This window comes from Anopheles bellator, chromosome 1 (assembly GCF_943735745.2).
Source record: "Anopheles bellator chromosome 1, idAnoBellAS_SP24_06.2, whole genome shotgun sequence".
NCBI lineage: Eukaryota > Metazoa > Arthropoda > Insecta > Diptera > Culicidae > Anopheles > Anopheles bellator.
In genome coordinates, this window is record NC_071285.1 from 4,319,661 (window position 1) to 4,333,219 (window position 13,559).

General features: G+C 52.4%; 4 protein-coding genes across 5 annotated transcripts; 2 read left to right on the forward strand and 2 right to left on the reverse strand.

Annotated features, from left to right (window-relative positions):
• Positions 1-756: 756 nt before the first annotated feature.
• On the forward strand, positions 757-3,236 carry LOC131205480 (uncharacterized). The gene is made up of 2 exons (XM_058197589.1): positions 757-916; positions 982-3,236. Exons 1-2 carry the CDS (start codon positions 757-759, stop codon positions 3,234-3,236), a joined length of 2,415 nt encoding a protein of 804 aa, XP_058053572.1.
• A 24-nt stretch (positions 3,237-3,260) lies between these two features.
• On the reverse strand, positions 3,261-3,843 carry LOC131216841 (cytochrome c oxidase assembly factor 5). 2 transcript variants are annotated; one of them, XM_058211429.1, is made up of 3 exons: positions 3,672-3,843; positions 3,515-3,613; positions 3,261-3,440 (listed from the first exon to the last, which is right to left on the reverse strand). In XM_058211429.1, the coding sequence occupies exons 1-3, from the start codon at positions 3,774-3,776 to the stop codon at positions 3,399-3,401; spliced, it is 246 nt and encodes an 81-aa protein (XP_058067412.1). In that variant the 5' UTR covers positions 3,777-3,843; the 3' UTR covers positions 3,261-3,398. The 2 variants fall into 2 exon arrangements, with proteins under 2 accessions (XP_058067412.1, XP_058067411.1); XM_058211428.1 differs by having other exon boundaries at positions 3,515-3,616.
• A 242-nt stretch (positions 3,844-4,085) lies between these two features.
• LOC131216411 (probable cysteine--tRNA ligase, mitochondrial) lies at positions 4,086-5,741 on the forward strand. Its single transcript, XM_058210893.1, has one exon. It carries the CDS (start codon positions 4,141-4,143, stop codon positions 5,716-5,718), a length of 1,578 nt encoding a protein of 525 aa, XP_058066876.1. The 5' UTR covers positions 4,086-4,140; the 3' UTR covers positions 5,719-5,741.
• A 54-nt stretch (positions 5,742-5,795) lies between these two features.
• Positions 5,796-12,293, reverse strand: LOC131216214 (proteasome-associated protein ECM29 homolog). Its single transcript, XM_058210646.1, has 10 exons — positions 12,266-12,293; positions 12,031-12,161; positions 11,841-11,954; positions 11,652-11,770; positions 10,932-11,588; positions 8,942-10,869; positions 8,683-8,866; positions 6,688-8,607; positions 6,170-6,621; positions 5,796-6,092 (listed from the first exon to the last, which is right to left on the reverse strand). Exons 1-10 carry the CDS (start codon positions 12,291-12,293, stop codon positions 5,887-5,889), a joined length of 5,739 nt encoding a protein of 1,912 aa, XP_058066629.1. The 3' UTR covers positions 5,796-5,886.
• Positions 12,294-13,559: the final 1,266 nt, after the last annotated feature.

The following is a 13,559-nucleotide window of genomic DNA, read 5'->3' on the forward strand; positions in this document are numbered from 1 at the left end:
ATACGATACCCTCCCCCCCACAAAGAAGGACTTTTATCACATTTAATCCGTGAATTCCGCCACCTCATTTGATTCACATCATCTTTGAAATATTTAAAAGGCATAATTTTCCATCAACTAGTACGACCCCCCGGTACACTTTGCACCGATCTTTCCGTAGTACCTTTTCTAAGCGGATTGCTTGATTGATACACAGAGACCCCTACCCAAAGCTCCACTGAAAGAGAACCACCCAAAACTGCAGATGCTTCGGCATCATTCAGAAGAGTGATGCTAAAACCCAACAAACAACACGCGTAGAATATGCCAACAATCGCTAAATTTGCGAAGAAACAAACAAACATGGCTTTAGTGGCGGTTTACAAAACCGACCACAAACCGTAAAACTCCCGTTTCGAATGAAATAAAGCAGCATAAAAATAATCTAAACGTGAAATCTCGTTTACTCCTGCATACCCGAAAATGTGCTTCTCCCAACGAAACACCCTGTGGCGGCGGCCGTTGTGTATAGCAACCTTGCGTCCTCGCACGTCATCCTTTGAGAGGTATCCTGTTCTCGTGCGTTGTTTTGTGCTGCGTCTCCATGGCAACGATGGCCCTCAAAACGATTGTAAACAATCCAAACCCCGGCAGTTTTTGGACCGATTCAGCGTCATCCGTTGATTGCGTATTTTTTAAACAAAAAATATATTGGCCTTAAAAAGGATTCGAAAGTGCCACGAAAATTCTGCAGATCGTCGGTGTTCGTCCTTCAGAATGCCGGACTCTTCGCGCACGTTGGGTGATATCGAGGATATCGATGGTGCGGAGCTGAAGGAGCAGCTCAAGCACTGGGTCGAACAGGAGGGCATCGAAGCGAACATTCAGCTGCAAATGAAGAAGAATTTAATCGACAAAATGAGCCGTACGTCGCTGGGTAAGTGTGAGGTAATAGAATAGCCCACACAGTGGTCCGAGCTCTCTATCTCTTTTTCGGTGCAGGTCGTAAAATAGCGCTGAAACTGCAGACTCAGCAGGGCATCGTGCTTTCGCCACTGGTCCTGGTGCTCAACACGTTGGTGGCTGAATTTTTGTACACTCAAAACTGCCACTTTTCGCTGTCGATCTTCACGAACGAGGTCCCGTTCAAGAACACGCTGCCCGATTTTACCCGGTCGCCCCGATTCCGGCTCGACCAAGCGGAACTGGGCGAGATATTCGAAGCCCTCGGTATCGACCACTATGGCGGACTGGTGGAAAAGTACGAGCGAATGGGCACAACCCAGGGAAGCCACTCGCTCCTGTACATCGTGTTCAAATCGATTCTGTGCTCCGTGAAGTCGCAGGAAGCGAAACTACGTCGGCTACAGCGCACAACACGCCAGCAAACGAATGCCCGGGCGCTGCTGAAACAGCTGGAGGTAGAAAAACTGCACCGGAACGTGGCGAAGCTGTTGCATCGTGTGAAAGCAGTCGGAAAGGGTATCACACAGCTGGAGGAAAGCCACCGAGCAGGAGCCGCCACCGGAAACCCATCGGCACCCGACCCATTAAGCAAACCGGCCGATGAGGATGGCGTATCACTTCGCGTGTGCTCGGAAAACGTTTCCCGTTTGGTGGAACGGTTGGAATCGTGCACGAAGCTGTTCGAACAGCTGATCGTTACGCTCAACGCCGGAGGCAAGCCTACCGACGACGGCGAGCTACGAGAAGACACCGGGGAGCAGATCCCAGACTCCGGGCCGAAAAGTTACACGGATTTTCTGCGTGAACTGAAAACGACCGAACATGGTAAAAAGTACGTGGCGAAGCTGCAGAAGCAAATTATGAAATTGCTCGACAAAGAGAGGGCAGTGTTGGAGGCAAAGTACACCAAAAAGGTGCACCGGCTGGAGCTGGAGCATAAGGAGAAGCTGGAAAAAATCTTCTCCGCCAAGCAGGGAGAACGGCAAGAGCCATCACTTCCAGCAGAGGATGACGGCCAAAGTCGCCATTTCATGCGAAAGATTGATGAAAAGCTCGATCAACTGCACCAGCAGGAGCGAAACGTAGACAGTAAGTTGGCCAACCTGCGAAGTGACCTGCAGAAGCAAGAGCAACGGCAAAGCCGCTACTTTGAGTCACTGAAAGAGGCGAAAACTAAGGAAAGCAAATTGATGGTGCTGCAGAACGTGGAACGCGAACTGTTGGCCACGTTCGAGGACGAAACGAATGACATAATCCAGAATGCCAAAGCAACCATCGAACAGCTCGAGAAGGAAAGCGACAAAATCAACCACTCGTTCCAGCGGTACCTGCAAAAGCAGCGCGAGGACAAACGCAAGCTAGTCGAGGAGAAGGTCCTGATTTGGACGCGATATAACGACGAAAAGTTAGAACTAAACCAACGGGAACTGCTCAACGGGAGCGCTGCAGAAGGCGGGCGGCAACCAAGCAGACCCGTTACCGCATCCGGTTTGCCAGACGTCCCGATGAACCTCCACGAGTCCACCGATGCAACCGATGGCTTCACGGTAGCCCACCGTTTTGACAATCCATTCCAATCGTTCGATCCTGTCCGATACCTCAGACAGGCCCGTCCGATCGAGCATCAGTCGACGACGCTAGTCGACGTTGCTATCGGTACAACGGCGGACACGGCACAGCAGACATCGTCGCACACTGAGCAATCTCAGCCCCACGAACGTCCCATCCCGGCTGCACGCGGCATCAACGAAGGCGTCAGACTTAGTGAAGCCCTGGCGAAGGATACGCAAAATTTGCGTCAAAGCATTGAAGAAAACCTGCAAAAACTGGGCGACATGAGCAAAACGTACACAAAGTCGGAGGCCTCCTCCGTGCGTAGCTTCAACACCAAGGAGCCGGGAGCTATTCGGCAAGGGGCGCATCAAGCAATGCCTACCGTTGAGCCATCCTCCAACAGAAGCCTGGACGATTGTTCCAGCATCGAGAACGGTCTATCGGAGGGGGAAGTAATTGTTTCGCACGAGCACGACGGCAACCGATCGCCGGCACTGGATACTACGCGCGACTTGCTGGAGTACACGGTTCGCGCTCAGGTGCTCAGTGAACGAGCGGATGATGTGGCCACTACCGAGCGAAAATTACCGTTCGTGGGGGCCGCCACAAGCTTAAGTGAACTGTCCATCAGCACCATCAGTAAGCTGTCGTACGAGAAGAGCCAAAGTTTGGATCGCGCATTGGATCGCATATCCACCGGGGCCCGCTCTCGCGCTTCGGAAAACAGTTGGACTTGAAACGAACGAGACACGGTGCATGGGAACGGTATGGGAATTTAATTTGAAACTGTTTCTACAAACTTAAAGCACGGCATGGACTACACTAGATGTATGGTTTGATTGAGCGTTCAATAAACACACCAACGGGCCGCCCCAAGAAGCCGCCAACGCACAACACTGCTAGTATCCTTTCCTGCCCCGAAATCGTTGTCGATTATCGAGCTGTGCGGGGGAAAAATTAGAAAGATTCTGTCGATTAATTAATACTGATCGGAAGGTGGGACTCTTAGACGTACCATCGATCGCTTACACTCGAAGAACGTGGTTCGTAGCACAGAGCATTCATGCGGAACCGACCCGTCGGTGCGGTTCAAACATTCGCGGGGAGTTTTCTTCTCCTAAAACAGACAGCCATTACAGAGGACCCTGTTTCCATCTGAGAGATTAACGCACCTTCTTGCAGCAATCGCTTGCGAGCAGACACATCTTCAAATCTGCACGAACACCGGCACACGCCGATTTGTCTGCCAGCTCCTCGTTTCCCTCGTAGCGCATCATTTTTAAACGATTTTAAGAGGAACAGAACCCTGAAGCAGCGGAATAGTAAAGCGGCTGAACGGTAAATTGTTTTGTTTTGCCATTTCATAACCCGGGCAATGACAGTTCTTTTGACAGTGGAAGTGTTGCCTACTAAATTGTTTGGTAAAGCAAGTGCGTTACAAAATTACCAAAGCAAACCTTGATTAAAATGTAAATGGCAAATGCAAAATATTGTGCTCTATTGTCGAAAAGAGAACTTTTAATTGTAAACCAATTTTCTCAGCACCTTATTGTTCGAGACGGAATCGATGGAAACCTTGCTGGGTGCCGGCTGTATGCCGTCAAAATCAGCTGATTAGTAGTGTCCGTTCAACGCCGCATCATGTTTCAACGTTCGCTGTGGATACGAAGGTTTTGCTCCAATAAACAACTCGCAGCCGATCTGAGGCTGTACGATGGTCGATCGAAGGAAAAAGTGGCCCTGCGCGGCGAACAAAAACCTTACCTCTCATTCTACACCTGCGGTCCGACGGTCTACGATTCGGCACACATTGGCCATGCCAGCTGCTACATTCGGTTGGACATTTTACAGCGCATTCTACGCCACCACTTCCAACTGCCACTGGTCACTGCGATGAATGTTACCGATATCGATGACAAAATAATTGTACGAGCCCAAGAGATTGGCACCGGTTGGAAGCAGCTGGCCCACCGGTACGAGGAAGAATTCTGGACCGATTTGAGGCGGCTAAACGTTCGGCCACCCGATGTTAAACTGCGCGTCACGGACCACATTCAAGCCATAATACGCTTCGTGCAGACACTGATCGATAAGGGTTACGCTTACCGTGCCGACGACGGATCGGTATACTTCGAAACGGGAAAGTACGAACGGTACGGCAAGCTACAGAAGGTCATTCTGGAACCGTCGGTCACGGGGCACGATGAGCCTGTAGCCGCGGCCTTTGGTCACAAACGGCATCCTTCCGATTTTGCCCTTTGGAAAGCATCCAAACCCAACGAACCGATGTGGGAAGCCGGCTTCAGCAACGGTCGGCCAGGATGGCACATCGAGTGCTCCACCATGGCCAGTCACATCTTCGGTAACCGATTAGATTTTCACGCCGGCGGACTGGATCTGCGCTTTCCGCATCACGAAAACGAGGAAACGCAAAGTTGCTGCTACCACGGCGTGCAGGACTGGGTTACGCACTGGCTACACACCGGCCAGTTGCATCTGGCGGGGCAAACACACAAAATGTCCAAATCGCTAAAAAACACGATCAGCATCGCGGAATTGCTGGACGCGCACAGTGCCGACGAGTTTCGCATGCTGTGCCTCCTTTCGCACTACCGCAGCGCGATCGAGTACGGTCCCGAGACGATGTCTACTGCGAGTAATGTTTGGCGAAAATTTGTCACCTTTTTCCACGACTCCAAAGCCTACGTCGATGGGCTGAAACCGGCGACTTACAGTGCTGCGCCGGAAAGTAGTTTGTTTGACAGTCTGCTTCACGTGCAGGCCAACATCAACAAGCACTTGGCCAACGATTTCAACACCGCCAGCTCGCTGCTGGCACTCGCGGAACTGGTTTCTACTGTGCAGCGAACGATGAATACCAATGAACGGGGTGGTGCGCCCGAATCGCAGCTAATCGGAGCGTCGAATGTTGGTGCCGTTCTGGCCGCGACGAGATACATTCGCGAGCAGCTTCATGCGTTCGGTTTGCAAACCATCGAAAGCTCCCCAGACACCAGCATGTTGGTCGCTGGAAAGCCGGCTCAATCAAGGGCACTTGTTGAAGCGATGGTAAAGATCCGTAGTGACATAAGGCAAAGGGCAGCCGAGACCAAGGATGCGCAACTGTACCGCGTTTGCGATCAATTGCGAGACGGTTTGCGAACGGCGGGCGTAGAAGTGAAAGATCACGGCAAAGAAACCAGCTGGAGCTTTAGCTAGGGAATCAGCGGGATGAATAAACCGCGCCTCACGATGGGCTTCAATCGAGAATATGCATGCGTTTTTAATGTGAGAATCTGTTGATCGCGTTCAACACGTACAAAGTAATGTGTTGTATGTTGTACGAATAATGTAAGTAATCCGTTTGCTCCCCCGGGCGGGATCCATCTACTTCAATTTCTCCTCCAAATCCTTCAGCCGACACTTGATCTCGGGTGCCGTGTCTTTCTGCAGCTGCTGCAGAACCTGGGCAAAGGTTTGCCGCACCAGTGACAGCTCCGTGTCCGCTGTGCCCGTTTCCTTCGCCTTCAGTTTGTTTCCCAGTATGAGCAGAATGTTGAGCGCTTCTTTTTTGAGGCCCGTGTGAGGGATTGCTGCAAAGAAAACGAAGTCAAATTATTAACACTGCTCCATCGGCGCCACGTGCCCCATCAACGGTTCACGTTCTTACCGGCCACTTCAACAATCGCCGATAGAACGAGCCGACAAATCCTTTCCAAAATGCCCGATTCATCACCGCCGTCGATCGAGAGTTCCACTTTAGGTTTCTTCTCGCGGTTTCCTTCCGTTGTCAGTGGCGTCGTCGCCGGTCCAGCACCACCGTTGTCAGTTGCCATTGCCGCATCTTCGTCGCAGGGCAACGATTTCGCTTTACGCAAAAGATGTAAACGCTCCAGGAAGCGCCCGAGAGCTTGTAGCAAACAGAGCTGAACCGGACGGGTGTTAAGCTTCAGACACTGGACACATTTTTCCACAAACATCTGCTGATAGCGACGTTGTGTTTCGATCGAATTTTCTGGCCAAGCTTTACCCAGCGTCTCGCAGACCGTCTCTTTGAGCTGCACGGAAATTAGCATCTGCTTGTTGCGCTCTTCGGACGATAGCGCACCGTCGCCGATGCTACTGGACGATCCCCCGCCGGATGAGGAGCTGCCCTTCTCGCTGGCCCCGTCGTGATGGTCGCGCTGCGGTTTGTCAAGCAAATGCCACACCATATTGTACAGCTCCTCGAATCGGTCCACCTTCAGCTCGTCCAGTATGTTGCCCAGCGATCGCAGGGCATGGGTACGATAGACGGGTTCTTCCTTGCGGCACTCTTTCATTACCGTGTCCACTATCTGCTGTGCGTGCGGGGTGGCGTTCTGATCGAGCCGCTTGCATAAACTGGCCAGCGCCTGCAGTAGTCGCTCTTTGCCCTGAAACGTGCGGCCGGTCACGTTGGCGAGTATCAGATCGATCAACCGCAGCCGGACGGAGTCGTCCAAGTTGTCCCGTATCTTCGTGGCCAGTGTAGCCGTCGCGGCACCGGCCTGAGCCTTCAGCACCCACGATGGATTGTTTAGGTTCGTCTCCAGTATCGTGACGATCGCGTCCAGGTTCAGCCGTAAACCGGCGTCACCGGTGTTGATCTCGTACCACAGCTCCTGCCACAGTTCCACCGTCGACTTGCTGTCCTCCGTCAGTTCCTCGTGCATGGCGAAAAACACCAGCGGCAACACGTTGGCACTGTAATCCTTTAGCACCTCCTGGTGCCGTTTGTTGATCGCCTGTATCGTATGCGGAACCGCCTTCGAGCGGGATGCCTGTTGCTCAAAGTACAACTCCTCCAGCTTGCCGAACAAACGCACGATCGACTGCTCCTTTGCCGAACCGACCAGATGCCCGATGGCGGAGGCAAAGTACTTGCGCACGGTCGCGTTACGATCGGATAGGCCACCAAAGCAGGCACCAAGATATTTGCTCGAAAGTGGCTGCATTTCGCCACCGAGATGGATGCACACGAGACAAATAAAGTGGGCACAGGCCACCTTCGAGCCGAGGTTCACGCTCGATTTCAGCACATCGAGCACGGCCGGTGTCATGCGCTCGAGGGTCGCATAATCGATGTATCGGATGCACTTGGCCAACGTTTCCATCGTGTAGTGCTGTTTGGCCGCTTCGGCACGCACCGAATCGATCGCTTCCTGTGTACCGCTGCTCGACTGACCGGACACCATGGTCGACAGGTAGGCCAGCTTGGTCGAATCCAGATCGCCGGTCGCCTGCAGCAGGCACGGCACAAGACTGGTCAAATGCGGCGTAATCAATGGGCCGGCCGAGTCGATCAACTGCGAAAGCGTCTGAATTGTCAACCGTCGTATCTCAGGAACGGTGTGCGTAACGCCCGTTTCTAGGAACAACGGAATGATCGAGCCCGCCACATTCAAACCGGACTTGCCGTGGTCGCTGGACGTGGCGACGACGCACACTTTGCTCAACGCTTTAGCCGTACCTTCCGCTGCCAGCCGCGTGTCTTCGTGGCAATCGTCCATCACTCGGAACAGTTGACTCCAAAGGAGGCGCAATTCCGGTTCCGGTACTTCACCCGGCTCGTCCACATCCATCGCTTTTACGGTGGCGTCAGCATTCGCCTCCCCAGAAGCCAACGCTGCCACATCGGCATCCTTCTGGGACAATCCTCGCCGTTCGTCCGACCGAAGCTTCAGACCGGCGGGCCGTTTGATCAGATCCCGAACCGCTAGACAGCACGCCATGCGCTTACGCCACTCGTTCGAGGTCAGATTCGTCGTCACGTCTTCCAGTATCTCCCAGTAGGACTGTTCGATCGTTGCCTTCGAATCGACCACAACCGAGTCCCAGATGCTCATCATCGAGTTCTGGATCTTGGGCGTCGGATCGTACCGATAGCGAAACAAGCGGGGCGCAATCTTACCAAGGTACGGTTCCAGTGTGGCCGATTTCGAAACCGCCTGCAAACCAAACGCAGAACCCAGTCTACTGTTCCACGTTGCATTGTGGTTGGCAATCTGCAGGAACTCGTAGAGCACGTCAGGTTTGTTGAGATCCGACGCCAGATTACACAGCTCCTTATAGGTGGACATTTTCGCTCTGCAAGTAAGATAGGTAGGTTGCGTATAAAACTCACTTCATCACCATCCGGGCCAGACACCATCCGCCACTTACCCGGTCGGTGTTTTACCGAGAAAATCTTCCTCAAACAGTTTCGTATCGTCGGCCACCTTACGCACGTCACGACGGCCGCCAATCAACTGATCCATCAACAATTCGGTCATCTCCTTCTGATGCACGCTGCCGGATAACGCGTACACAATGCCAAGGGCACGGGACGCTACATCTTGGACGAGTTCTGCAGTGGGAAAGATTGCGAAATTAGTTGCGCACCGTAAATGTGTTCGCCCCAAACGCACTCGAAAGCCCGTACCATTGTCCTCGGATAGAAGGTCGGTAAGGGCAAGTTGCAAGATTTTCCGCTGCTCCAACACCGGGCGCCGTTGCTTGCAGTGCTTCACGATCGCCAGCAGCCAAATGGCACACGACTGCCGAAGGTAGGCGTGCGGTTCGTTAACCTGTTTGATCAGCTCGATCAGGAACCAGGTAAGCGTTTCGTCATCCACGTTGCCCACGGTTTCCGGGGCACCGGTGTTCGGGAGACCCTGCAGCGTGAGGGCCAGTGCTTGGCCGGTGGCAATGTTTAAAGCCGGATCTTTGGTCAGCTTCAGCAGCCCCAACCAGCGTTCCAGAACCTTGCGCGCAAAATAGTCGCGATCACCGATCGCCAGATAGCCCAGACAGTGGGCGCTGTCCTCGCGAATTTTGGCCTTTGTGTGGCCGCTCTGCAGCAGTGCGATGAGGGTATCGAAAAGATACGCCTTCGATGGTTGCTTCTCGTCGCTTCGCTCATCCGGAAGCGGCAAAACCGCGTGGGATCCGATTAAACACAAGCTTCGGATGGCAGCCGACTGCAGCAGCGACTGTTGATCGGTCAGCAGCTGGACAAGCAGTTCCACGAGTCCCCTCAACGTGTCCCACTGTCCCTCGGTTTGTGACTGTGCACTGCGCCGCAGAATTAGCTTCCGGTACACGGCATTGGCGGCGGCCAGCAGGGAACCGTGGCGTGTTTCCAGCGATTTGGTACCGAGCGTTTGCAGCTCCTTAATCTGACGATCGAACTCGGCGTCTTCGCTCACGTGCGCGAGCAGTACACCGTAGACCTTGGCAATGAGGGCGCGCGTCGGTTCGGAGATTTCCTTTAGCGAGCCATCAAGCGTTGGCAGCAGATCACGGTTCGCACCGACTAGCACGTCCGGTATACCGTTCACCAGATCGTACAGGCAGGTCAACTCGGTGAAACCCTTCCGAACGATCACCAGCCGACGGACGAGATCGTTGTACTTCTCCAGCGTCTTTCGCTGCCCATCGTCCTGGGCTGCCGTGCGCAAGAAGGCACTCAACTTGAACAGTTGCTCATCGTCCCGCGGATGCGTATTGACGCCGGCGTCAAACAGCAGACAGATACGCAGATAGTCCAGTACCTCGATGTACGTGTCGAATCGATACGGCAGCTTGATCTTCCCATAGCCCGGCCGATCGACGATGGTGGCCACCTTACGTTCTGTTTTCGATGCCACGTACTCCATCATGTCCCGGAAGTGCGGCAGTACGATGCGCTTGGGTTCGTTGAGGTTCGAAAGAAAGTTTTTCTTCATCTTCGCTCCGTCTTCATCGCCCTTCGTCTTCGCCTTTTCCGCTAAACGATCGTCAACGCCCACCGATACGATTGCACCGTAGTTGATGTGGTCCTTCTTCGAAACACCGTACAGATAGGTGGTCATCATTTCGCGCAGCTGAGCACTTTCGCCACAGATTATGAGCAGCAGGTAGCGTGCCGGTACAAAGTAATCCGGGAAGCATGTGGTCAGAAACACTGACGCAACGTTCTGGACGACATTCAGCTTCGATTCCGCCTTTTCGCCAAGCAGCGCCAGCAGTAGCTTCTGGTTGGCGTTCGGTGTGAAGCGTTTGCGGACCGGCGCTTCGTCGGTTTCCATTGGCGAACTGCCCGCTTCCGATGACGGCTGTTTGCGCCAATCGAAGGCCTGTGCCAGAGCGACGAGCGCTTCGCGAATAGACGACTGCATGTCCACCGGTACTTGCTGGAGGTGAGCGAAATACTCACCCACCAGCTGGATGTCTTGATTGAAGGTCGCGGGACAGACGAGGGCCAGCTGGGCGATGGCACTGTACGCTGCCATCTTCACGTCGGGCGTTTCTTCCGACGAGGGTCCGATAAGCTTGGAAATTCCCGTCAGCAGCACCGGCGAAAGTTTATTGATCAAATCCGGTTGGCCACTGAAACCAGAAATTCGTTGGATAAACAGACGGTTGAGCGAACGCAACGACACCACACTTACTTGTTGATCAGATTGTAAGCGAATTGAAGTGCCAACAGTTTGCACTTGGCATTAGTGCTATCCCCGAAAAGGGACTCGAAAATCACCTGCATGCCCTTCGCCGTAATGATGCCTTTGCCACGGCACTTGAGCAAATGCTTCAGCAGCTTCTGCCGGACCCTAGCGTTTACGCCGCTCGTCTTTCGGTCCGGCACCTTGGAACCGTTGCCCGTAAACAGCGTGTACAGAGGACCGCACAGCTTCGGATCGGTCCAGTCTAGTGAACTGCAGATTTTGTTGAGCTCTCCAATGGCCGGCGTCGCCACGGAGAACCGTGTATCGGCCGAGGCCACCACGAGGTGGGCGAGAATTTCCGTCTCGGGAAAGATGCCCCCACACAGGAAGCGCACAATGCCCTTCTTGAGATGCTCGTGTTCTTCCGCCTTCGGTGGTTTCACTGTGACGCGCTTGAACGTGTACACACTCATCCCCTCGGGAACCAGGCCGTCCGGTAGCGGGAGCGGCAAACCGTATGGCAGCAACAGCACGTCCATCAGAATGGACAGCAGCTGCTGTTTGGTGTGCGGTTTGCTCGACAGCCCCAGCAGCTCGGCGCGGCTCTCGGGATTGTCTGGAATTTTTATTTCACCCAACAGGGGAAGCACAAGCATCAAGATTCTGGAACACAAAAGGAGAACGTATGAGTTCATGTGCCACACAGATTGAATCGCGGTAACCAACTTGTCTTGATGTGTTTCTGGTTTCCCTTCGAGACAGTTCAGCAAGACCGGTGCCATTTCTGTCTGCTCCTCAACCGATAACCTCGGAAAGCCCATCGTAATGTAGATGATGGCAAAGTTCTGTTAACAAAAACCAGAAAAAGGGTCACTCAGGGAACGCGCACACTACTCCCGGCCGGGCGCTACTAACGATAAGGAACAACGAGTTGGCTTGCTGATATTGCGCCAACAGCGGTGCCAGTGGGATTTGAATTTGATTCCGCGACTTCAGACGTTTGTTGATGTGGGTCAGAATCTCCATAACCTGTCGAAGATGAAATATGCGCAATTAGGTGCTTCAAACCAAAAGCCTGTACGAGAGCGCATGGAGACATTCAGACCTTCTTCCGAACATTCTCATTCGGTGACGTGATTTTGATCAGTACCGGCGTCAGAAACTTGGTGATCGTGTTCTGCAACTGTTCATCCGTGTCCGCCAGCCCTAAGCGAAGCAACACCCGCTCCAGCAGTTCTGCGGGGAATTGTAGAATAAATTTTCATTCATCACACATTAATGCACCGTCATCGATTAGGTGCCAAATTCGACGCGACGATCGTGTCGATGGCTGATCGTACCCAGTTCTTCCGCGGGATTGCCGGCCATATTATTGACACTGCCAGTCCAGAGCAAATCGAATTACGAGTTTAGTAATGTTTGTTCGGGTAATTTAAGTAAACAAAATAATCGATTCTGCAACACGGCACAAAAAGCAGGACTCCAGAATGATGCGAAAACACTTCCTTCAAAACTCCTTCAGCAGCTTCGCTGTCAAATGTTTGCCGTGCCGCCGTTTATGGTGCCGTCTTGAATGCACAATCGCTTTGGTGAACTGCTGTGTTACTTATTTCGGTAACATTTCTCACGTAATGGAACTTTAAACATACAAACTGATATTGATAACCACATCAGCCACAGTATTGCTAGTCGGACAGTAAATTTGCTTCTTTTACCAATAATATGAACAGTTTCAAGCTCACTCCAAAGATGCCGAATCGGCCGGATACGAGCTGTCACTTTGTGCGAAGGATTGGCGCAGACGAAAACAAACCTACTTCGCTACTTTCGCTACATTAACAATGTTGTACGTAAGCGATTATTCATTGTCTAAGCTCTACTTGATAGTTTGTAACGAAAAAGAAATAGTTTTTTTCGGAATCAGTGGTTTCAGCGTGGGGATGCAAACCCTGCCGTAAAAAACAAACCGGCATTTTTGATGGTCAATCGATAAGTTTCGCGCAACAGGTGATCGGTAAGTTGGGGTCAGATCAAAACAAACTCTCTGTCTCTCGCTTTCTCTCTTTCATTTTACCTCCATCTCTCTCTAGCCCGCTGTGCTTTGCCAGAGCCGATTGTCAACCAATTGTGACAGCCCACCGAGTTCGTTAGCCTTTCGCCTGGATGCAGATTTGCTTTGGCAGGGGGATTTCCGTGCAAATTGCCTCAATAATACGCACAAAGAGTAACAAAATCAATAGGCGCCTCTTTCAATAGTCAATAGCTTTCCGCATAAAGTTTCATTCACAAAACCGAAATAACAAAGCGTTTCCGATGGGTCCGTGTGCGCCTGCGCTAAAACAATTAGTGTTACTACACACAAATGTCAGATATAAGTTATGAAGAAGTGAGGTGAAAATTTGCAGGAGAAAGTGAACCGTCTGGCTGCTAGTGAGAAAGTTGTTATTTTTCGGCAGAAAATAGTTAGTTATTCTGTTAGATTTCGGTTCATTCATTAAACATCGCCCAGCTGCATTCGCTGCCTGCTAGGATGACTTCGGTGCAAACCAAACCGTAGTGGTCCGTTCTTCCGAACGAGTGCATTTCATTGATTGGGGTCGCCGAGTTTTTGCTTTTTGCATCCACGGGCGTGTG

Bases quoted from the DNA above. Each gene is read 5' to 3' on its own strand.
- LOC131216411 (XM_058210893.1), top strand. From the start codon at position 4,141: ATGTTTCAACGTTCGCTGTGGATACGAAGGTTTTGCTCCAATAAACAA.
- LOC131216841 (XM_058211428.1), bottom strand. From the start codon at position 3,776: ATGATGCGCTACGAGGGAAACGAGGAGCTGGCAGACAAATCGGCGTGT. The intron at 3,617-3,671 runs GTGCGTTAATCT...TGTCTGTTTTAG, and splicing joins CAAGCGATTGCTGCAAGAAG to GAGAAGAAAACTCCCCGCGA. The intron at 3,441-3,514 runs GTACGTCTAAGA...TCCCCCGCACAG, and splicing joins TCGAGTGTAAGCGATCGATG to CTCGATAATCGACAACGATT.
- LOC131205480 (XM_058197589.1), top strand. From the start codon at position 757: ATGCCGGACTCTTCGCGCACGTTGGGTGATATCGAGGATATCGATGGT. The intron at 917-981 runs GTAAGTGTGAGG...TTTTCGGTGCAG, and splicing joins AATGAGCCGTACGTCGCTGG to GTCGTAAAATAGCGCTGAAA.
- LOC131216214 (XM_058210646.1), bottom strand. From the start codon at position 12,293: ATGGCCGGCAATCCCGCGGAAGAACTGG. The intron at 12,162-12,265 runs GTACGATCAGCC...AATTCCCCGCAG, and splicing joins CAATCCCGCGGAAGAACTGG to AACTGCTGGAGCGGGTGTTG. The intron at 6,622-6,687 runs GCAGCGCGACCA...GGGATCGTCCAG, and splicing joins TGGCATTTGCTTGACAAACC to TAGCATCGGCGACGGTGCGC.